This window comes from Mixophyes fleayi, chromosome 8, assembly GCF_038048845.1.
Source record: "Mixophyes fleayi isolate aMixFle1 chromosome 8, aMixFle1.hap1, whole genome shotgun sequence".
Taxonomy (NCBI): Eukaryota; Metazoa; Chordata; class Amphibia; order Anura; family Limnodynastidae; genus Mixophyes; species Mixophyes fleayi.
In genome coordinates, this window is record NC_134409.1 from 2,862,331 (window position 1) to 2,885,778 (window position 23,448).

At 44.5% G+C, this 23,448-nt stretch overlaps 1 protein-coding gene across 2 annotated transcripts; it reads right to left on the minus strand.

The window, feature by feature from the left end:
- Positions 1-7,866: 7,866 nt before the first annotated feature.
- Positions 7,867-23,292, minus strand: HECTD3 (HECT domain E3 ubiquitin protein ligase 3). 2 transcript variants are annotated; one of them, XM_075181623.1, is made up of 22 exons: positions 23,176-23,292; positions 20,839-21,215; positions 19,746-19,900; positions 19,513-19,605; positions 18,980-19,115; positions 17,895-18,010; positions 17,400-17,513; positions 16,956-17,038; positions 16,006-16,171; positions 15,626-15,707; positions 15,342-15,524; positions 14,752-14,804; positions 14,412-14,476; positions 14,113-14,216; positions 13,523-13,642; positions 12,809-12,898; positions 12,295-12,501; positions 11,723-11,852; positions 11,495-11,569; positions 10,388-10,469; positions 10,143-10,214; positions 7,867-10,054 (listed from the first exon to the last, which is right to left on the minus strand). In XM_075181623.1, the coding sequence occupies exons 2-22, from the start codon at positions 21,172-21,174 to the stop codon at positions 9,970-9,972; spliced, it is 2,547 nt and encodes an 848-aa protein (XP_075037724.1). In that variant the 5' UTR covers positions 21,175-21,215; positions 23,176-23,292; the 3' UTR covers positions 7,867-9,969. The 2 variants fall into 2 exon arrangements, with proteins under 2 accessions (XP_075037724.1, XP_075037723.1); XM_075181622.1 differs by having other exon boundaries at positions 19,746-19,906.
- Between the last annotated feature and the right edge of the window lie 156 nt (positions 23,293-23,448).

Below are 23,448 nucleotides of genomic sequence, written 5' to 3' on the forward strand. Positions count from 1 at the left end.
CGCGATCCCGGACCACGTGCTCCCCATGTGCCGCTTGTACCACGTGATGTGCGCTGAGCTCCAGGAGACGCTGCGACTGTCGCTCGCGCTGTGCGACTATCGGAGATAATGAGAGTAGTAGTGACACAGCCGGGAACTCTTATTATCACTGTTATTAATTCCCTAAACAATGTGACATTAAACCACATTACTGCAACCAGTAAGATTTCTGATATCTGTGGCAGAGCACAGTCATGACTTGTATAACAAGGTGTAATATAATGTTCAGGGTCTGTGTGATATGCTGGACATGGCTGAGCACTATAGTAATGCGGATCCCAATGCTAACACATTGGATATAGGAATGATCTGTGTATTGTATACAGGTCACCAGGACGCTCTGTGTATTGGTCACCAGGACGCTCTGTGTATTATATACAGGTCAGCGGGACGCTCTGTGTATTGTATACTGGTCACCAGGACGCTCTGTGTATTGTATACAAGTCACTAGGACGCTCTGTGTATTGTTTACTGGTCACTAGCACGCTCTGTGTATTGTATACAGGTCACCGGGACGCTCTGTGTATTGTATACAGGTCACTGGGATGCTCTGTGTATTGTATACTGGTCAATAGGACGCTCTGTGTATTATATAAAGGTCACCTGGCCGCTCTGTGTATTGTATACTGGTCACTAGGACGCTCTGTGTATTGTATACTGGTCACCGGGATGCTCTGTGTATTGTATACAGGTCACCAGGACGCTCTGTGTATTGTATACAGGTCACTAGGACGCTCTGTGTATTGTATACTGGTCACTAGGACGCTCTGTGTATTATATAAAGGTCACCGGGACGCTCTGTGTATTGTATACTGGTCACTAGGACACTCTGTGTATTATATAAAGGTCACCGGGACGCTCTGTGTGTTGTATACTGGTCAGAGCACAGTCATGACTTGTATAACAAGGTGCAATATAATGTTCAGGGTCTGTGTGATATGCTGGACATGGCTGAGCACTATAGTAATGCGGATCCCAATGCTAACACATTGGATATAGGAATGATCTGTGTATTGTATACAGGTCACCAGGACGCTCTGTGTATTGTATACAGGTCACTAGGATGCTCTGTGTATTATATACAGGTCACTAGGACGCTCTGTGTATTGTATACAGGTCACGGGACGCTCTGTGTATTGTATACGGGTCACCGGGATGCTCTGTGTATTGTATACGGGTCACCGGGATGCTCTGTGTATTGTATATGGGTCACCGGGACGCTCTGTGTATTGTATACGGGTCACCCGGACACCCTGTGTATTGTATACGGGTCAGCGAGACGCTCTGTGTATTGTATACTGGTCAACGGGACGCTCTGTATTGTATATGGGTCAGCGATACACTCTGTGTATTGTATATTGGTCAGCGAGACGCTCTGTGTATTGTATACGGGTCAGTGAGACGCTCTGTGTATTGTATACTGGTCACTGGGATGCTCTGTGTATTGTATACGGGTCATTAGTGTGATCTGTATTACTGTACAGTGGTTGTTGGAGCTATCTGTGTATTACAGTACTTTGATTAGCTGTATTGTATGTAATTTTTAAAATGTTATGGATTTTGTACAGGGTATGAACCCTTAGTCAGTATAAGAGGTGACAGAGCCGCTAGTGGGGAGCCCGCGCTATGTGGTAGAATACTTGTGTTTTCAATGAATAACATATAACCATGAGAGCTCCTATACATGGGAGTACCTGCGTTTAGATTAGAAAGAACAGAAGACGCACATTGTATAGTGAGGTCTCAGTATACTCCTGTGCATTACTCATTGTAGCGGTGAATTGTGGGGACTCACTACAAATCCCAGGAGTCAACATTCAAAGCTAAACGTTCATTCCCACCCCACATAAAAACCGAATTACAAAGAATGAAGAGTGAAGGGGATTATACTGAGTAAATGTCCGTATTAGGCGGCTGTAATGTTGGGAAGCTGGATCATGTCGAGCAAATGTGTTGTACACGGCACCCAGCGGGGAAGGGGTTAATCCATGCCAGCTGTCGGGGAAAGGCCACATTAGGGGTTTGAATTAGAAGTGGACGGGACCACCCAAGGAGCAGAGAGCTGGGGGTCTGTGTGTTTGTATCTACGCACCCTGGGGGGGCTTTGTATATCTTTGCCTATATGTTTGTATGATTCTGGTTATTTGTGTGTCTGTGTTTATGTGTACCAGAGACAGATGTATTTGTGTACCTTTGCTGTATAATTGTATGCTTCTCTGCACATGGGTAATTGTGTATTTACACAATCAGGCACAGATGTGTAACTATCGCTTTGGGTGGTAGGATTTGTGTATCTTTGTCTGATAAATGGTATGGATCCGTGCGGTGTTTAGGAGAATGTCATACGCTGATAATATGGATGAAATAATGAGCGGATTGTGACCCCCAATCTGACTGATGGTTCCCTCATTCTGTAGCGATTGCAGGGACAGCAAAACTTCAACATTATCTCCGTCCTGTCTTTATAAAATGTTTAGAGAAACATAAATGTTATTCTACAAACATGATCCAGTCTGGTTATCAGTGGTTAGTTCACATTATACAATACTGTATTCATATATATAGATCTCTTCTAGCATTGGTCTTGTCAGACCATATCATCTGCTTGTACTTGGTCTGAGGTTTTCTCAGAGATACTTTCATTTGAGTTGGAGACTCCACCCTCATCATCATCACCATTTATTTATATAGCGCCACTGATTCCGCAGCGCTGTACAGAGAACTCACTCACATCAGTCCCTGCCCCATTGGAACTTACAGTCTAAATTTCCTAACACACACACACAGACAGACACACAGACTAAGGTCAATTTGTTAGCAGCCAATTAACCTACTAGTATGTTTTTGGATTGTGGGAGGAAACCGGAGCACCCGGAGGAAACCCACGCAAACACGGGGAGAACATACAAACTCCACACAGATAAGGCCATGGTCAGGAATTGAACTCATGACCTCAGTGCTGTGAGGCAGAAGTGCTAACCACTGAGCCACCATGCTGTACCCTCCCATAAAGCGCAGATTTGTGAATTCTCCAGACCACTATTACCCCATGGGCAGCTCCTCTAACAGGTGCACTTCTCACTCGGATGCTCAGTTTCAGTGCACACCCCATTGCAAATTTTCAGTTGTGCCGTATTCTCTCCATTTCCTTTTGATGGGCTCATCAGTGCTCCAGGGGAGTATTAACAGTTTTGTTTTGTTTTTCTCTTGTTCCTTCTCTGTGAATGTTATTTGATCTTCATGATGAAGCTCTTGTTTGGAAATGAACTAATCAATTGTGGGATTTCTAACAGATCGGTGCATTTATTTTTAAATCTGTTGACACATTAATTGTACACAGTTGGATGACAATCAATGAATTATATCGGAAGACGTCTGATTATACCAGGATTTATATAGGTGTATTTTAGCAAAAGGAGTAAATACTTCTGTAATCGATTACACATTTCACTTGCGGATGAACAAGAATAAAATAGAATCTCCAAATGTTCCCTTTGGGGAATAAGAAGACCTCCTGTGACAGATATGTTTGCAGACATCGGATTTAATGATTATTTATGTATCTTTCTGTTTATAACCTTTCCTATACACAGACAAAACAGCCATCTACGTATTGTGCAAATTATTAATTATTCTGACACAAATCAGAGACATAAAGCTGAACTAGATGAACGATCTGACAGATGGCTGGAATTATCCTGTCCCAGCAGAATAAATATCTCATTGAATAAACAAATTGATGCTTTCATCTCCGGAGCATCTTGTGGTCTGTTTATTACTTGATAAGTTTGTGATTACACTGCAATCTGACAATAGTATTGGATATAATAAATATATATATATATATATATATATATATATATATATATATATATATATATATAAGTATTGGGTTTATACTGGATCTCTATAGCTTCCCCCAGTGTCCGTCATCCAGGTCAGAACATTGCACAATATCCATTTTTGTTACATTTATACATTTCGAAAATAAAATGTAACCAAGAATCCGATCTCTTCCTCTTCTAAATTCTCTGCAGTAATCACGGATGATTTGTAACTAAGTCGCAACATTGTAACATACACATTTATGTCAGTGTTTGAAATACGCATTCACTGGGAGTTTAGTTTAAAATCAACTTTCTGTGGGTGGTCTGAGACTGGGAGAAGTGATTGGAGTTTTATGTGGGCATTTCCTTGTATAGTTGGATTTTTATCTCTTCTGCCATCCTGAGTCATTGCCAAGCACTTTACAGACGAAGCTTTCTATGTGTATGTGTAGTCAGTATTGTTCATCTATCGGCACAGTATGGAAGGAGGAAGAAAACATTACTGTGTAACTAAGCGGAGCATTTAAATGCTGTGTGTATAGAGGTCTGTTTGATAATATAGAGAGTGTGTGTATATATATATATATATATATATATATATCTATATTAGTTATGTCCCATCTGTATTTGTACAATTTTCCAGCGCTATGAAATCTGTGGAGCTTTATAAGTAAATTAATAATAATTATATATAATATTTAACGGCGAGTTCTATCCAATGGGGCCTCTAACATTAGTGGACACATTGGAAACGGATACGATTTTTAAGTAATCAGACCAAACAGCCAGATCTATATGGGTGTAGTTCATCTTAATCTATTTTTATACAGATTATTCTATAGGGACAAGGTTTGTAAATTGAGAAAGTTGCGTTATGAAGTATATATATAGACGTGAAACGAGAACCAAGAACAAATAATAATGATATAATGCAGGGTTTCCCAAACCCAGTCCTCAGGGCTCCCCAACAGTGCAGGTTTTCTGGATCACATGTGACATAATTAGGACCACCTGTGCATCTGTTACAATGTGTCAGTCAGTAATGAATACAGCTGTGCTCCAGCAAGGAGATATGGAAATCCTGCCCTGTTGGGGAGCCCTGAGGACTGGGTTTGGGAAACCCTGATATAATGTACAGTTCTGGGTGCTAATCCTCCCACCAGTTCACTGTCATGATTTTGCCGATTCCATTTTTCCTTCTTATATATTGATTATAATGTACCAACCGTGATATTGCAAAGTTCAACCACGGTACTGTAAAATATTACTAAATAACTATTAGACAACATTTCTTAGAAGACATTTTAATTGCATAAATGTTGCAGAAACCATAGTAACTAATGTAATATCACCTAGTTTGTATGAGGTTGGTGAAAGCTATTAAACGACTGGTTCCTTGCACCAAATTATAAAATAATATATATATTTGGCATTTACATGATAAAGGGTTTAAGTTTTCCTAATTTATCAATTCAGTGTTCTTCTGTTCTACTGATTGGGAATGGCTGTTTGCTGGTCCTCGGGAACAGCGGCCGCTCTCACTTACTGATATCAATGATACTTAGATTGTAAGCTCTCGTGGACAGGGTCAGGTTTGGTTTTATAGAATGTGATGTCTGTGCACAGTGCTGGTGCTTTGGGAGTGCGGGGTGCAGTGTGCACTGTGGAAGTGTCACAGAATTAGCAGAATTTGTGGCTCAGAGTCATCAGAGCTTAATATTTGATCTAAATCAAGGCAACCAATCACAAACAGCGTTACATGTCACGAGAATGAAAGCATGAAGTCTGATTGGTTGGTGCTGTATTTGGGAACAAACTGAGTAATAAACAATACTGGGTAATACAGACAGACTGAGAGGTAAGAGGGGCTGCTCACAATCTAGGTCACTGCTCTGCTCCTGAATGTTGCCACTTTATGGTGAGATCATCCGTAATTAATCGAGGAGAAGGATGTTTTTTAAAACATCAAAGATTAATGCCGCCAAAACTGAAATATTCTAAATAATATCTGTTCCCAAAACATTACTTAGCTATAGCCACTTCCCCGATATCTTGCCCGCGCCCGCTGTTCCGTGGCAGTAGGTTGTCGGTGGATATTACGATGCCTGACAGGGTTTTGGGAGCACGGAGAGTGCGTCACATATTGCGCTCTCCTGCGGACCTGGTGTTTTTCCATACTCCGTGCACAAGGCGCTGCCAGCAGGGGGCGTGCAGGAGCGAGGGGGGCAGTGTGGTGAGCTATGGACCTCAGCTAAGTGATCGTCAGAGATGAGGTTTCACTTATAATAATGCATTCAGCACCAGTGTCCGTAATAACAGATTTAGTAGGAAGTTCAAGGGTGGAGCAGTTTGTACCAGGTAGAAGAGGTCATATCATCACCATTTACTTCTATAGCGCCACCAATTCTGTAGCACTGTACACAGAATATTTACCACAGCGCCCGGCAGGACCCACGCAAACACGGGGAGAACATACAAACTCCTCACAGATAAGGCCATGGTCGGGAATTAAACTCATGACCCCGACACTGTGAGGCAGAAGTGCTAACCACTGAGCCACCGTGCTGGCGGACGCTCTGGTGTATGAGCCTGTGTTTGCTGGAACTTGTAGTGCCGTATTAGGTGGAGAACCACAGGCTGCCTCCCTCTAACACTACAAAGTCAGTCTAACATTGTAGACGTACTATTAGTTTGTGCCATATTGGTCACATTAATCACAGTTGAGGGGTCTTCAGACTTACAGTCTCCCTCTTATCATGTACACGCCGTAACCCCAGACATGATTATTGGAGATATAATTACTGTTTGTGTCTGGCTTCGGCTGTGTGTGGCCTGGATGCTCTATGGGTCCTCACTGCAGCCGTCTGCACACCTGGTACTCTGAGTCATCTGCCCCCAGATATAGGGATGTCTGCAGGGTACTGGCTGAGCTACCTGTGTGTCCGGCTCAGGCAGCCCAGAGATATTAATAAGTACAGGAGGGAAGCAGGAAATATGTCATAGGATTATAATCCCGAAATCAGGCCGAGCCCCGTCCTAGTGCAGACTGCAGGCAAAGATCTCAGGAAGTAATTATTTGCTGATAGGGCCGAGTTGTTTAATAAGATGTTGGAGAGAAGATCATGATGGAGACTTATTAGCCAATCAGATCTCTGATAGTGGCCAATAGAGAAGCAGCATTGTGTATTAAATACAAATCTGATTAATATGTGCATTAGTGGATGGACTGAGATCCCAGTTAGCCAACCTGACACTATGAAGACATAAAAGTCTGACATTGTACCTAGTGTACATTAATAGTACTTACAGTGTAATAATACTGTCCTGTAACACAGCCCCCATCTCTGTCTATGGATTAGTTATATAAGACTGGGTGGTGATTAGTGTCCGGCTCTTAAAAAATATTTATATTTATTTGAACCCATTCCTGGCCCATAGTATGATCAGCTGATCCAGTAACTCTTCTAATGGATCCCTATAGTGCTATAACAGAGGCCGTAAAATGGAATTATGGACATGTCATCCATGTGACCCCCCCATGGTGACCGGTATATAATACAGATCCTGTCCTGATGGTAGTTAAATAAAGAAATACCATTTTATGGAGTTAGTATACAATACCCCTGGGGCTATATAATGGGCCCTGGGTTAGAACCAACCCGAATGTCAAATTGTGGACTTACATGATGTAATTCAGGCCAATAAATAAATTGATGAAACCGAGAGCTCACGAACCACCTACGGTCAGACACCAGGGGACCTGGCGTCTCTTCATTCTGTATCCCCCCAACCACACATATATTACCAGGGGCACATATATACCTATAGTGGACTACCTTGGGCTGGGTCACCTGCGTTTTTTCCTTTAAAATAGGCTGCTGAGTTGAGTCTTGCCCCCCCCCCCCCTGTATATTGCCAGCCCTCCCCTGTATATTACGGTTCCTTCACACACAATTCACAGGTTGTGGCCGCAATTCAGAACCACACGACACATTTTACATTTTCTAAACATGTTTTAATATCCTTGTATATTACTGAGTGTTTGTAAAGCAGCTGAAATAAATGTTATTTATAATGAGGAATAAAATAAATACAAAACAACCCAAATTTTACCCAAAGAGCTGACACACCGCGGCTTGGGGATCAACGCTGCGTATAAAACCAGTGATAACTCGCTGTTGAAAGATGGAACGGGAGATATATACCAAATTATCTGCCCGCAAAACCCCTTAATTGTGATGTCTGCAAGCTGACATTACTGATGATTAAAGCATCACCTGTGTTAAAATAAAAAGAGGTGGGACTTAGCTGTAGAGGCGGGGCCTAGGGGAAGAGGCGGGACTGAAGGGTAGAGGGTCATGGTGCTGAGCAATTGCCCTTCTGCATAGCTAGCTCTGAATACCCCGTACGTCTGTGTGATAAATGCAGTAACACAGTTATATCATCCTGGTCCTGCAGACGTCCCAGCAGCTGAATAAAAGGAAATGACTCAATACAAAATAAAATGTGCCGGTTTCCTACGCCCTATGGAGGGAGACATTTTGTGCTTTGCACCAATAATAAGAATTCAGTCTATCAATCCACTAGGAACAGGTGATGTCACTGTGGCATTGGGTCCAAAGTGGGGTCTCTGGTTCCTAATGAGCTGATTGGCTGCATTCGCAGACATTTTGCTATAGCCCACACTATGGATGCCTCCACCGTGTACTTTACAGATTTCCAGGGGCCAAAATAAAATAAATCTGGACACATGTGGTATAAACCATTTCTCAGTGTCTGGCTCCCTCTGCTGGTGAGACGCTGCATGTACATATACACGCAGCTCACAGGAAGAATTACATGGAAATGTTTTCCATATGTGACGTTTATACTCCAAACAGGAGGAGACTTAACCTGGGGAAAGTCTCAGAGGCCGAATCCATAAAGACAATAACAAATGTTCTTACAAGTTGATGTTTCAAAGGGTCATTTTTCCATCCATGATTTATTACAAATAATTAACCAATCAGGATAATTACAGATCCGGACACTTGGTTGCCATCGATCTGCGACGAATCTCCCCAAAAACGTGCAGGACCAAATATCCGGCCGTTAGGTGATCGCAAAAGTAAACGCTCTTAAAGTTAAAGCTGCGCTAAGCTGATGACCCCACATGGATTCCTATCAGACTTTATCATGACCGTTGATTATACACAGAAAACAACGTCATGTGGTAGAATTACACAGAATAGACAGTGATCCAAGGTCTCATCAGTCGGTGACAGAACGGATCTGACGCTATCGCTGCACGTTTCTGGATATCGTTCTACCAAGTACTTAAATATCCCTTAGCCTGGTTACCCACCGCCGTCCAGCAAACACCAGGGACACTGAATGTGAAAGGTGATCAAGTTTACTAGGTTGTAGACAGGGAGGATACAGGACAAAGCCAGTAATAGATCAGGCAGCGTCCAAAAAAAGAGCCGCTACCGCGCTCCCGACCACAAGTGCGAATATGAGGTCACTGGAAACAATTGGCGCCATTCTCAGACCGGTTTCCAGGCCTTTACAGGAGATTTTGGCACCAGTGGGTTTCATGTTATTGAGCCAACTAAAGAATGAATCATTCCGGACCTATAATCCGCTATATCGCTGGCTCCATCTTCTGGGCGCGGTTACTGACCCCGTCTGGTCTCTCTGGGTCTGAGCGGCAGCGTGCTGCCAACATTATAATCATTGTAGAGGGGGTACAGTGACTATGGGGGGCCGTATTACTAGTATGATCCTCATATCTATATGTGATATACTGATCATATATATATTAATAACCAGTAAGCTGCAGCAGCGATGTCCGGATTGATGAAACGGGGGGGTGCCGAGAACTGTAGGTCGGTGGGGAGACCAACCTGCGAGCCCCCCGCGGCTGCCACCCATCATTCAGTCAGTAAATACCTCCACCACAAGCCGCTATATACAGTTCTTCTATTTCAAGTATTGGAGCCACATAAAATCATAATAACATTAACCGTCTATACAGCAAACGTGATGCAGACTCTGGTCTTCCTGCGCTGGACGCAGCGTTCATAGAGGAGGCCGCAAAATAATGATTCAGGGTGAAAGATCCTCATTCCTCCCAGGGACTCATGTCTGTGTCTATGGCCACGCAGTTGTACGCAGCGTAGCGCAGCTTCTCCTCGCAGATCTTGGCGCTAGAAGACAGAATACCAATCACATGGCAGCGGGATTAATAAACACGAGCAGATGATAGAGTCATGCGGGGGCGTCGGAGACACTTACCTGGGGTAGTTTGGCAGGTACAAGGTGCTAGAGCAGGTTGATGACTCCGGGAGGGAATCTGTGGTGTCGGAGCTGCAGACAAGAAGAAATGTTATTGGGGGAAGGGAGACGGGATCCCGGGACACACAGATACCGGAGCCGCTCTGGGATTATAGAGCTCATCACTCACCACAGCTGGTTCAACAAGGATTGTGCTACATTATTAATACAATATAACGTGACCCCGTTCCAAGGCGTGTACTCACCCCGATTTATCTGGATAGATGCAGATCGGCGCTGGGAGACGACTGCGCCCTGTGACAAATCTCAGGAAGCGGCTGCGATCCTCTGCAGGGTGAGACGTGTTATTAGTGAGACCCTAAGTGTGACCCCCCCCCCCCGCCTGCTCCCCACCCCCCATATCCCCCTGACCTCCCCCCCATATCCCCCTGACCTCCCCCCCTCCCCCCATATCCCCCTGATCTCCCCCCCCGCCTGCTCCCCACCCCCCATATCCCCCTGATCTCCCCGCCCCCCCCGCTCCCCACCCCCCTGATCCCCCCGCCGCCTGCTCCCCACCCCCCATATCCCCCTGATCTCCCCACCCCCCATATCCCCCCGCCCCCCATATCCCCCTGATCTCCCCGCCCCTCCGAACAGGATCAATATCTCCTGTAGATGTAACATAATGAATCACAGCCGAGGGTAAAATTATATGATTTATATCAGCTGAGAAAAACATTTATTACATCACATTGTACCAGTCAGTGACGGTGAGTATAACCCATAGATCTGTCCTGTAGTACAGGGAACGTGTGTGTACTGTGTGTACTGTGTGTACTGTGTGTACTGTGTGTACTGTGACCGAGGCAAACATAGATGTCATAATAAATAAGTAAATTTATATATATATACATACACACACACACAAATACACACACACACACACATATATATATATATATATAAACCACACACACACACACACACACACACATATATACACATATATACACATACATACATATATATACACATACATACATATATATATATATATATATATATATATATATATATATATATATATATATACATATATATATATATATATATATACACACATACACACACACACACATATATATATATATACACACATACACACATACACACACACATACATACACACACACACACACACACACATATATATATATATATATATACACACACACACACACACACACACACATATATATACACATACATACATATATATATATATATATACACACATACACACATACACACACACATACATACACACACACACACACACACACACACATACACACACGGAGGCCGCTCACCATTTGTGAAGTTGTTCAGGGCCTCCCAGAAATATTGAACTCGGACGTCCGTTGCTTCCAAATCCTCGAACCTGGCTGTAGAGGAAATGCCGCCCGTTAGAGGGGGAGGAGCAGGGTGAGGGGTGTCAGGATTGGGGAGGAGCAGGTAGAACAGAATATATACATGAATTTGTGGCTGTAGAAGAAATATTAATATATATATTACTGATAACGCCTCCTTGTACTTACTGAGTTTTTTCAGGGCTGCCACAGAGATCTCGGGGTCCCCAGACACCCTCTTCTCCAGCTCCTGCCAGGTGAGAAGATCCAGCACGGCCTGAGGGATAACCTTCAGCAGCCCAGCCTGGATCGCTTCCACCTGAGAGACAAACCAAGATGGGCGCCCGTGAGATGGGGAGAGGTGGAGCCACAGTAAGGTGAGGAGAGGCGGAGCCAAGGTGAGGTGGGGAGAGGCGGAGCCAAAGTGGGGAGAGGCGGAGCCAAAGTGGGGAGAGGCGGAGCCAAAGTGAGGTGTGGGAAGAGGCGGAGCCAAGGTAAGGTGGGGAGAGGCAGGACCAATATTACACAATACAATTCATACATTCGATCCTCTTTCAGTATTTCCCCCGTGAGGACCCCTGTCCCTGTCTGTGGTTGCAACATAACCTCACAGGTTTGTTACCATGCAATTTTGTAGAACTACAAGTCTCAGCAGGCTGGAATAACATGCTGGGATCTGTAGTTCCATAATATCCTTAGAGGGAAGTCTACCAATATCTTATATAGTGTATACATAAAGCTACATACTCCCAGCGTCCCACCTGCTCCTTGCTCTCCTCCAGACGCGCTTTCTGCACCATGCGGATGAATTCCAGCCGCTCCTCGTAGCGCACAGAGATCGCGCTGCCGCCCGGCACCAGCTCCACCATCCGCTGGTCGCTCAGCACCGTCGTGTACGTCAGCTCTTCGCCAAACTTAAACTGAAACGTGTCCTTATCCATCAGCTCCATCATCTCCAACAGCTTCACCTGGTGATAGAGACAGAGCGGCGTCAGCAGGACAGGGACTGGGGAGATCCCTGTCTGAGCTCACACAACAGGGAGATCCGGAAATATAGATGGGGATTTATACACAACACTACATGGAAGACACATAATATATATACACAATGTACACACGACACGCACAATATATACACAATGTACACACGACACGCACAATATATACACAATGTACACAAGACACACACAATATATACACAATGTACACAAGACACACACAATATATACACAAGACTTGCACCTAGTTATACTCAGAATAAAACAGGGAACTCACTAGCAGAGAATCTACAGCCAGGAAATCTTTACTCCAACTGATTTCCTCTCCGGTCAGCTGTTTCCACACCAGGCCGGGTAACGCCAGGACCTGCGGGCACAGTGGGGTCAGTATAGATGGCGGCAGCGAGAGGAGACAGACGCTGCCCACTGGGGGCGAGATGTGGTTGTTTATCTTACATTTAGAATTTAAGTCATGTCAGTCAGGAGTGAGTAAGGGACTGAGTAGAGAGTAAGGGGCGAGTGGGGAGTGAGTAAGGGACTGAGTAGAGAGTAAGGGGCGAGTGGGGAGTGAGTAAGGGACTGAGTAGAGAGTAAGGGGCGAGTGAGGAGTGAGTAAGGGACTGAGTAGAGAGTAAGGGGCGAGTGAGGAGTGAGTAAGGGACTGAGTAGAGAGTAAGGGGCGAGTGAGGAGTGAGTAAGGGACTGAGTAGAGAGTAAGGGGCGAGTGAGGAGTGAGTAAGGGACTGAGTAGAGAGTAAGGGGCGAGTGAGGAGTGAGTAAGGGACTGAGTAGAGAGTAAGGGGCGAGTGGGGAGTGAGTAAGGGACTGAGTAGAGAGTAAGGGGCGAGTGAGGAGTGAGTAAGGGACTGAGTAGAGAGTAAGGGGCGAGTGGGGAGTGAGTAGAGTAGATGAGGTGAGGGCAGGAGGCCGCCTTAGATCAGGACAGATCTACAGTAAGTGAATAAAGTGATGAGACAACAGAGATTAATACCAGGAACTCCTTCCCCCTCAGCGCTGCGCCCATCAGCTGCCCGATCCACTCGTACTTGGCCAGGTCCCTGCAGGACGGGTTTGGGACGTACATATCTCGCGCTTCTCCGGTGCCGTTTCCCTGTAGCAGAGAGAGAGAGAGAAACACATTCACACCTGGACCGGTGAGAAAGGCGACATTTACTGGTCTATTCGGTATCACCATTATTAGTACATAGAGGCCTCTCACACCTCTTCTAATGAGCAACGTTACTTATTATCTGTGGCCTGATCTCTGCTGCACAGAGCGCTGCAACATTGTATCACCGCTAGAACAGACCTGGACTCATATATAAGGGATATGTGTGGAACAGGGATAGGAGGGCAACACAAGAGACCACTATCTCTTCAAACTCACTTCATTCATGTCATATTAATTCTCCAGCTCACATGTAGATAGGTTATAAACAACTTTAACATCTGCTTGTTTTTCTACCAGATGGCAGCAGTTAGTAACAATCATTTGCAAATCTTATTATCAACAGGGAAAACATATTTTATTTTATTTATAGGCATTTTGTTTGAACATAGTGCTGGAAAGTACGGACTCACCTGGTTGGATGTGCGCACAAAGAATGGTAGCGGCACGGGAGTGTCAGCCGAACTTGGGCACAGCTCCTCCGACATATCGGCCAGACTCTCTCGGAAACCTCCGCCTAAGCGCAAGAATCACGCAAAGCGTTGAAAGAGAGAAAGAATGGTAAATCCCGGTCATTATAACGCGGACTGCGCTGTTCCCGCTAATCGCTCCCAGCTCCGGGGAAAACAGCCAGATAACCTGGAGAATGGATCTATCCGACCGCTGATCGCTCTGTGTACTGTACATTACACATAGAAAGATTTCCATGTACCTTGATCAATGATTCCCTCAGCGATGAATTTACACTCCCACCACTGGTCGTATCGTACCGGCCACCTAGGAAGTCAAACGTCAACACAACCAGGTTACAAAACACGACAAAGAATAGTCATAATCCTCTAATTAGCAGATTTACGAGACAAGATATTTATAACACTCCGTACCCCCCGGATACAACTTTATTACAGCATGGACATTAAACTGTCGTTTCCCAGAATCCCTAGCTGCAGAAGCGTATGATGTCATATTAAATCATGTCTGTGAATGTAATCACGTATGTTTTCGCCGTGTTTTTTACACTTTCCTGGACTAAGAACATCATTTAGACCCACCTGTAGTCCAGGGGCTTCTCTGCTTTATCGGTGGGTTTCAGACCTTCGTACACCTAAAGGCAGAGAACAAAGACATCAACCGTTTACTGACAAACATTATTGTTGCTGCCGAGCGCTTGTGAGGACAATGGGGGACATTAGGATAAAAGGGGGTTTTGTCTTCATGAGAATATTAAAGCAGATATCTGATTGGCTGCTAGAAGTAAACACAACCCTTTTCTTTTTGTGCCAATTTTCATAAATGTCCCCCAATGTATTATGCAGAATATAGACAGCAGCGGCTGTAGTGTAATATTAATTATATGGAACTCAGATATATAGAACTGTCACTTATACATCTCACTAGTAACTTTGTTACAAATATTTTTAGACTGCTTGAAACAACCAATCAGATATAGGCTTTCATTAATCTAATTTGCATACATCAATAAGAGTTTTACGGGATTGGCAGCTAATGGTTGAGTGATTTGCATCTTGTTATACAACAAACTTTATTACTTCTATACGTTAACGCTTCGCTGACGGCATCTGCTGCTCTGTGTACGATATTTTCCTGTATTAACTGCCCCAGTCGGGGGTCTCCCAGGTACCTGGCTGAAGACGGTCTTCTTGTAGGTAGGGTCTAGAGTCGGGTTGTCCCGATGCTCCACAGCCAGACGCCGGTTAATGTACAGACGGGGCATGAAGTTGGGTTTAATGGTCTCCGAGTCCTTCAGACACTGAGTGATGAGTGGAGAGCGACGTTTGGACAACAGCAGGAACTGTTTAATGTACTATAAAGGGCGACAAACTCCCGAACATTAATATCAATTATAATATACTATATCGGACCTGTACATTATCTGATGAAGCCACCCGGGCACCAATCTCTCACCTTAAGTTGGTTGAACGTACCAACGCTGTGGTCCCAGGCTGGAACCAGGTGATGGAGGGTGCTATCTAGCAGCTTGACAAATCTGTAAGTAAGAGGACGATTGTCAAACACGGCGGCCGCACGAAAACAGAACCCCAGACAGAGGATTGTATAAAACGCTTCATCTTCCACTTCCAAGGAAAACATCTGAGCAACAATTACAGAGGATGAAACGATTCTGCTTTGGTTATTTATGACCACCTGATCGCCTCCATCTGTCAGGAGACGGGAAGGCGTGTCCTAGCTAAAGGGACAGAGGCACACAGGCCACAAATTTATATCATATTACCCCCAACCAGATTCGGTGATTGGAGTCTTGGGGGCATGCGGTGGTTACTGACCTCTGGATCACCATAGCTCTCCGGTAAAGGACGTCTGGATCGATAGCTTCTAGACGCGGATATCGAACCAGGTTGGGGGGATGAAACATTTCTGCTGTGAGCCCCAAATCTCTCTCCCTGGAGGATTTAATCTTTATCCCCCGTATTCTGACATCGATTCCTTCATCTACAGGAGCAGGGAGGGAAGCACAAGTTAGTGGAGGTGCTTAGGACACAAAGCCGCATCCTGACGCTGAAATGAGGAATTAAATCCGTACTGAGATATTGGAGAAGCAATTTGTCCTTTTGCATTAAATTTATGGAAACCATTATAGAACAACAGACACAGACTCCACATTACAACATGATACCACGGAGAGTCCACTATTACAGAATTATTACTTTGATGCTCCTCCCTGTGTCTTTCAGTAACATTAAACAGTGGCGACAGGACATATAGCTATGAAATAAATAGCCCTTAATAACGAGGGTACTCCCAAAAAACAGCAGTACCACTGATTCTCTCAGTGAACAACAAAAAAAAGTTTTTTAAAAAAGCAAAGAAAAAAAAACAATATTCTCATTCTTGGGTATAAGAACAGACACAATGTATCTGGTGTCAAAGTTAAATGGTCACTGGACATGAAAACTATTTTTTACAATTATATAAATCTGTGAAAATCTTTTTGCTGAAAAAAACAATTTGAATTCCAGAATCTGAGAGATGTGATTGTATCTTTCAACAATTGTTTCTGACAATTTGGTCGCTAGGTGGCGCTATTTAGTGAACTATATGAACTCGCTTATACAAACGTTGAATTGTTACTTGATTTTCACATTCTAGAGGCTGTTTGGATACATCCAGTGAGGGGACTGGATGGACTCATATCCCCCCTCCCCCCCACCTCCTCCAATCTAGTCCTCAGATTCAGCTAACTATGGAGGAGAGGTGACATTGTCCGGCCACTCACCAAAACACTCTGTGATCCGGATCTCGATGAGCGGATGGGGAGAGGTCATATCTTCCAGGACACAAACGTCTCCGATCAGATTACTGCCGGGAGGAGAGGACGGATCACAATCATCTGTATTATTATTATGGTAACGCTCAGACATGGAGGAGAAACATTCTCACAGTCTGTGGTATAAGTGATCCACATACAGGGATGGGATTGTTTTTGATTTAATATAAGATAGTTAGCGAGACATTAAATTGTTATGTTACTTTTATGGTGCTCTCCAACTGCGCAACGATCCTCACTCCCCCGCTGCCATCCTCACTCCCTGACCCCCACACTCACTCCCCCGCCCCCCATACTCCCCCCACTGCGCTGCCATACTTACTCCTCCGCCACTACCCATACTCACTCCCCCTCCCCCCCACTGCGCTGCCATACTCACTCCCCCATACTCACTCCTCTATGAGGACATCGTTAAGTTTCTTCAGGTTGTCTCTTTCGCCCCCGTACACCATGACCCTCTTGGGCATGTAGTTCTCGTCTGTAGAGTCCACTGTCAATAGCAGCTTCCTGTGGGCACCAGGGGAGACGGAGAGCTTACACTCTAAAGGTATCATAATCTACATTGTAACATCTAATATCACAAACCAACACAGCTCAGTCCGACAGTAATGAAATTGTCTGTGGAACTACAGAGCCCAACATGCCCCGTCAGCATGCTGGGATTTGTAGTTACACAGACAATGGAGATCCCTCCCTCTAGTCTGTAATTTCCAGTGATAATCTATCTCAGCTGGGAGCAGAGAGGGGATAATCTGGGGGGCGACTGTCTAATAATAAAAGTGATGGGACAATGAGGTCAGTATCGGGGACTGAAGGTCACAGTGTGGACTGTACCACTGGCTGTCAGTGAGGGGAGGAACAGATAGACTGATCACAGGGATCCCCTACTTGACGATGGTGCCTTCCTTCATGTGCAGCTGGATCCAGTGCTGTCCGTGGGACCCGTCGCTCTCCCAGTAAGTGTCATGGTAGCCGTCAGTCAGACAGGAGAGGTTATTTTCTTCCTGTGATGACAAAATGCATCATTCAGCCTCTGATCCAACCAATAAAACTCACAAACCGTTTTATTTACAGCAACGGACGTGCAAAATCTAACTCGCCCCCCCCTACCCTCCAGACACACAATGGTGCAAGATGGTGGCATTAGCGGAGAGGTCGGCACATAGGCGCAAGCGCAATACGATCAATGTAACAAAAAGCTTATCGCTTAACTAATAAGTGTTTAAAGTAATGAAAGGGAGCTGCTAAAGTTGTAGGAAGGTGGAATTCTCTCCACACACCTGGGGGAAACTTCCACCCGACAATCCCAGCACTGACTGTATGACGCTGAGGTCCCACTGCACCCACAGTAAATGCAATCTATTGAAATTTGTGCATTTTATTTGTTTTGTTTAGATTTCGATTTTGTGACTACAACATTAAACATTGTCACACAGGCCGTTCTATGGGTCATTACGGAGGCGTCGGAGCTACAAGCGATCTGTAAAGAACCAGATGCATCTAAACACGTTTGTCCATCTTTCTTTCGCTATGCTACGTGGGAGCACTGACAGCTCATACAAACACACTTAACCGATAATAAGATTAAGTTCCACAAAGCCTAAAAACGTTATTAATGGACTGTTCTTTCAGACTGTTTCTATAATTACAGCCATCACTATCAGATGTGGTTTCCTGGGAATAATTCTGGATATATCACATGTAGGGAGCAGCTCCAGACTGTTAAATTAAATCCACACGACTCGGTTTTTCCCGCTGTTCGCTACATGTGGACGGTTTAGTTTGGATAATCTGTTTTTGGGATATAATTGGGAGATTTCCCAGCAGAGATACAATATAGTGAGAGACAAAGGTCAATTCATGGTCTCCCATGTAACCCAACAGTTCATAGAGCAATAATAACTTATAAAGTGCAGCTTATATGCGACACGTTGACGATCAGATTAACACCCCCGTTCCATCCCACGTCATACCGTGGCCGAGGACACATTAATACTCTCCACAAACTGCTTCATGTTCCCCAAACTCTCGTCCTCTTTCCCCAGGTGTTCATACAGGAAGTGAACCAAATCTTCGTCGCACTCGTAGGTCCAGGCGGGAGGGACAAACCTGCGGACAGGGAAACAGCTTTATCACGTGCCCTGGGATCCGTCTGCAGTATTGTGGTTATAACGATATCTCCTAATATACAGGGTGTCATTCAGGAGAAACTGGGGGGTACCAGTATTCTCTATAGTGGGTCATATATCTGGCTATTATTCTGGAAGAACTATAGAGGTAAAATGTAAAGTAAAGCTATTGTCCCATTCAGAGCGGAGATACATGGAAAGTGAGCATACAGGTGGCTACGACAAAATGGAGGATGTCAGAAAGGTGGGTGTCCCTAACTGAAGGTGTCTCTTTATAAAAAGAAGAGCAACGGGTATTTCTTATTCAGCATTAAGTGCTCCTCGGGTGGGGGCGATTGGCGTCCATAACCACAGGTCAAAGGTCACTGAATTATTACCGTAGTTTCTGTACAGCCTCCGCGTCCGGAACGGTACTTCTGGGTTTCCTGCCCAAACGCATGGAGTACGTGGCGTCCACAACCTCCTCCCACCTGCAGGCGGTAAGTGAAAGTCAGCAGCAGCTCAGTAATTGTCTGTGTGATAAAAGTGCTCTTCCCAGGGATGTGCAGACGGCTGGGGATAATGGTTTACTCCTCCCAGGCCCCCTGTCGTCATCACGGATAACAAATACCTGCTGACTGGCTTGTAATCAACCCCAAATAACTGCTGTTGTCTGGTGGTCTTATCGGGGGACTCCACAGGAACCAGCTTGTCACCCCCCTCTTCTTGTCTGCAGAGTAGTACCCATCCCTCCGCCAGGTCACAGCTGCTTCTGTATTCATCCATCTGCTCCTGCGTAGAAGACAATCACACAGAACATGGCGGCAGCTTAGAAATTATTTAATTACAACGTTATTATTCTGCAGAAGAGCCGTCCAGCTGGAGGCCCCTGGGCCGGGTAAACCTGTCACACTACAGAATGACATAATATTTAAAGTTTACCTGTCACATTAATAGTACAAAATGTTATTAACACAGACACATCATTCTGGAGAATATCAGTCATATACCTGCCTCTCCATATCACTTTCACACTTCCTGCACAGTATTTAAATGAGTGTGTAGTGTGGGCTATCCTGTGGGCTGAATATCTCATGTGATCAGTCGGAGACAATCTGCTGCAAGCTCTTAGACTTCCTATAACATGATGGTAAAGGGGACTGATGGAGGGGCTGCAAAGGAGCAACGTGCAGAGAAATGGGAACAAGGTTCAGGTCCCAAGGAGCAATTCCAGTGTGAGCAGGAGACCAAACACGGCCCCAACGTCTGCATCAAGAGGGTAGAAATACATTGAGCTTAAGGCCAGTCCTGACCCCATCCCTGGAGGACTCGGATCTGACAAGGTCGACAAACTTTCTGTTATCTAGGTTCTTCTAAACCCCCTGTGGGGGTGCGTGGTCTGGATCCCCAGGTCACCTGTCTGACACATTATATAAACAAATGTCTGTACTTAGTACATGTTGCTGGAGGGCAGGTTCAAGGCACCTAAATCATTAATAAAGGATAATCCCTTGAAAACATACAAGCGCCATTAGTCAGATACCTCTAGATCCTGGTGGTGACAACGGTCCAACACAACAATCTTCCCCAGTACGCCCCTACCTCATAAACTTCCCATTCATGTTAATGGTGTGTGGGGGAGGGGCACCTGCTCGACAAGAACACCCGCAGGGGGGGTGTTTTCGCTCTATCTCCTGTAAGTGCAAGTTGTCATCAGTTCTCACCTTACTCAGCTTCACCCAGAGGCCGTTGGCGTTTCCGTACTCCTCCCCCGTCGCCCTGATACAGCTTCCTTTTCGGACTTCGACAGTGGCGCGGGAAAGCTTTTTAAGGTTCTGTTTCGAGTACCCTGGGGCCTCCCACACGGTCAGGAGGGAGCGGGGGGAGGACGAGGAGCTGAGGTCCTTGCAGATCTTGTACTGCACTTCTCCGGGAACATAACACAGCGCTTCAGGGAGCGGCTGAGCGCGGCGCAAGCAGTCAATAGACTCCAGAACGCAGCGGATCTGGCCCAGGAGCCGGCGCGGGTTACTGGGGTCTTGCATTTCGGGGGTCGGCATCGGGGTTGAGGCAGGGGGCTCCGAATCCTTCACTGAAATGACTGGAGACAATAATACAGTTATTATAAAACAACTCTGTATATACCAATGTAATGTCAGATATTTACCTTCTAGTGTGGTAGAAATCACACAGTAACTATTACTGGACTGCAGGAGGCTGAGAGTACAGCACCGTGATCTGATGAGCTAGCGGGAGCCCCCTTATAACCTGACCTATAGGCTACATGTACATTAACGTGGAGCCTGATGATGGTGTTTGCAGCATGTTTTACCCTCCGTGGCTGCGCGATACTCTGCGGCACACAGGACAGAGCATCAATGTGAACACAGTATAGGTGTACAGCTATTGTAGGGGTGATTTACTGACATGATGCAATGTGCAGTAACCCATGGCAACCAGCCAGCACTAAGCGTCCATCAGCCTGAAGGAGGACTAATATAAGCAAAGCTCTGATTGGCTGTTGTGGTTACAGCGCACTGTGAACGTTCAGCACCGATTACACCATAGAACAATCTGATAAAACTAGTGACTCATATAATCATTTATTGATATATCACCAGCGAGGATGAATCATGGATCAGACAGTTATGTGATACGTGGACATCGCGCTGCGCACGTTGCCGGCAGGTAGATGGGAATCTGCTCATTCTGCCTCGTGCCCTGAGTGGAGTTTTCTGTCAAATCTCCGCCGTGAGGCGTCTCGTGGATGTTCCGGAGACGTCTAATCTCCCCAATAGTCTGTATATGTCTGTGTATTGTAATTATATACAGTATCTATGGGCTGTCCTTATATAAGCAGTACATATAGAGGCAGTAGGTGTGTACACTGTACATATATCTATAGGGATCTGTCAGTGTACACATACTGCATACATCTATACAGGTTGTCAGTGTATATAATACATACATATCTATAGGGGCTTACACTGTATACACAAAGTACATCTGTATCTATATAGGGGGCTGTGAATGTGTATACAGTGTGTGTATATATATATATATATATATATATATATATATATATATATATATATATAATCTGTGTATATATGGGACATATAGATATATAGGGGGCAGTGCATGTATATATACAGTACGTCTATCTCTATACAGGGGCTGTCAGTACCCACATTATATATACAGTTATACAATATAGGTCATAATATCAGTGTATAGACTGTACACACACACACACACATATATATATATATATATATATATATATATATATATATATATATATATATATATATCTCTATCTCTATATAAGGGTTGTCATGTACACACATTGTTATATACTGTATGGGGGCAGTGTGTGTATGTGGAGATATATATATATATATGGCTGTCAGTGCACACAAATTATTATATACAGATTGGGGGGGAGGGCAGTGTATACACTGGGAGAGGTAGAGAGAGAGAGGGAGAGAAAAAAATACAGGAGCTGTCACTATATACACAGTATATATAATGATATATACATGGGCGGGGGGGGGCAGTGTGTGTATGTGGAGGGTGAGGGATATATATATATATATATATATATATATATATATATATATATATATATACAGAGCTGTCAGTGTACACACATTATTATATACAGTACGGGGGGGGCGGTGTATGTCTGTCAGTGTATACACAGTATATATATATAATGATATATACATGGGGGGGTCAGTGTGTGTATGTGGAGGGAGAGGGAGAGGGATAAATATATATATAAATATATATATATATATATATATATATATATATATATACACAGAGCTGTCAGTGTATACACAGTGTATATATATATAATGATATATACATGGGGGGGTCAGTGTGTGTATGTGGAGGGAGAGGGATTATTATTATATACTGTATGGGGGCAGTGTGTGTATGTGGAGATATATATATATATATATACAGAGCTGTCAGTGTATACACAGTGTATATATATATATATATATATATATATATATATATATATGATATACACATGAACGGGCAGTTACCTGCTGGGGTGATCCGGGCACCGGGCTCTGGCTCCTCCTCCCGGGGTCTCCGGACATTACGGTGCAGACGGAAGACTCAGCAGTGATCCCGGAACTCCGAGTACCGTATGTATCTGTGTAGCCGCGCAGCTCCAGGCTCCCCGGGTACCGTATGTCGCTGTGTAGCAGAGACCATGGATGAGCTGAGTCATTCCTGGGGCTGATGACATTATTACACTATAATACACAGTAATATAACACTGATGAGTCATTATCAGTTCATGTAACACTCTG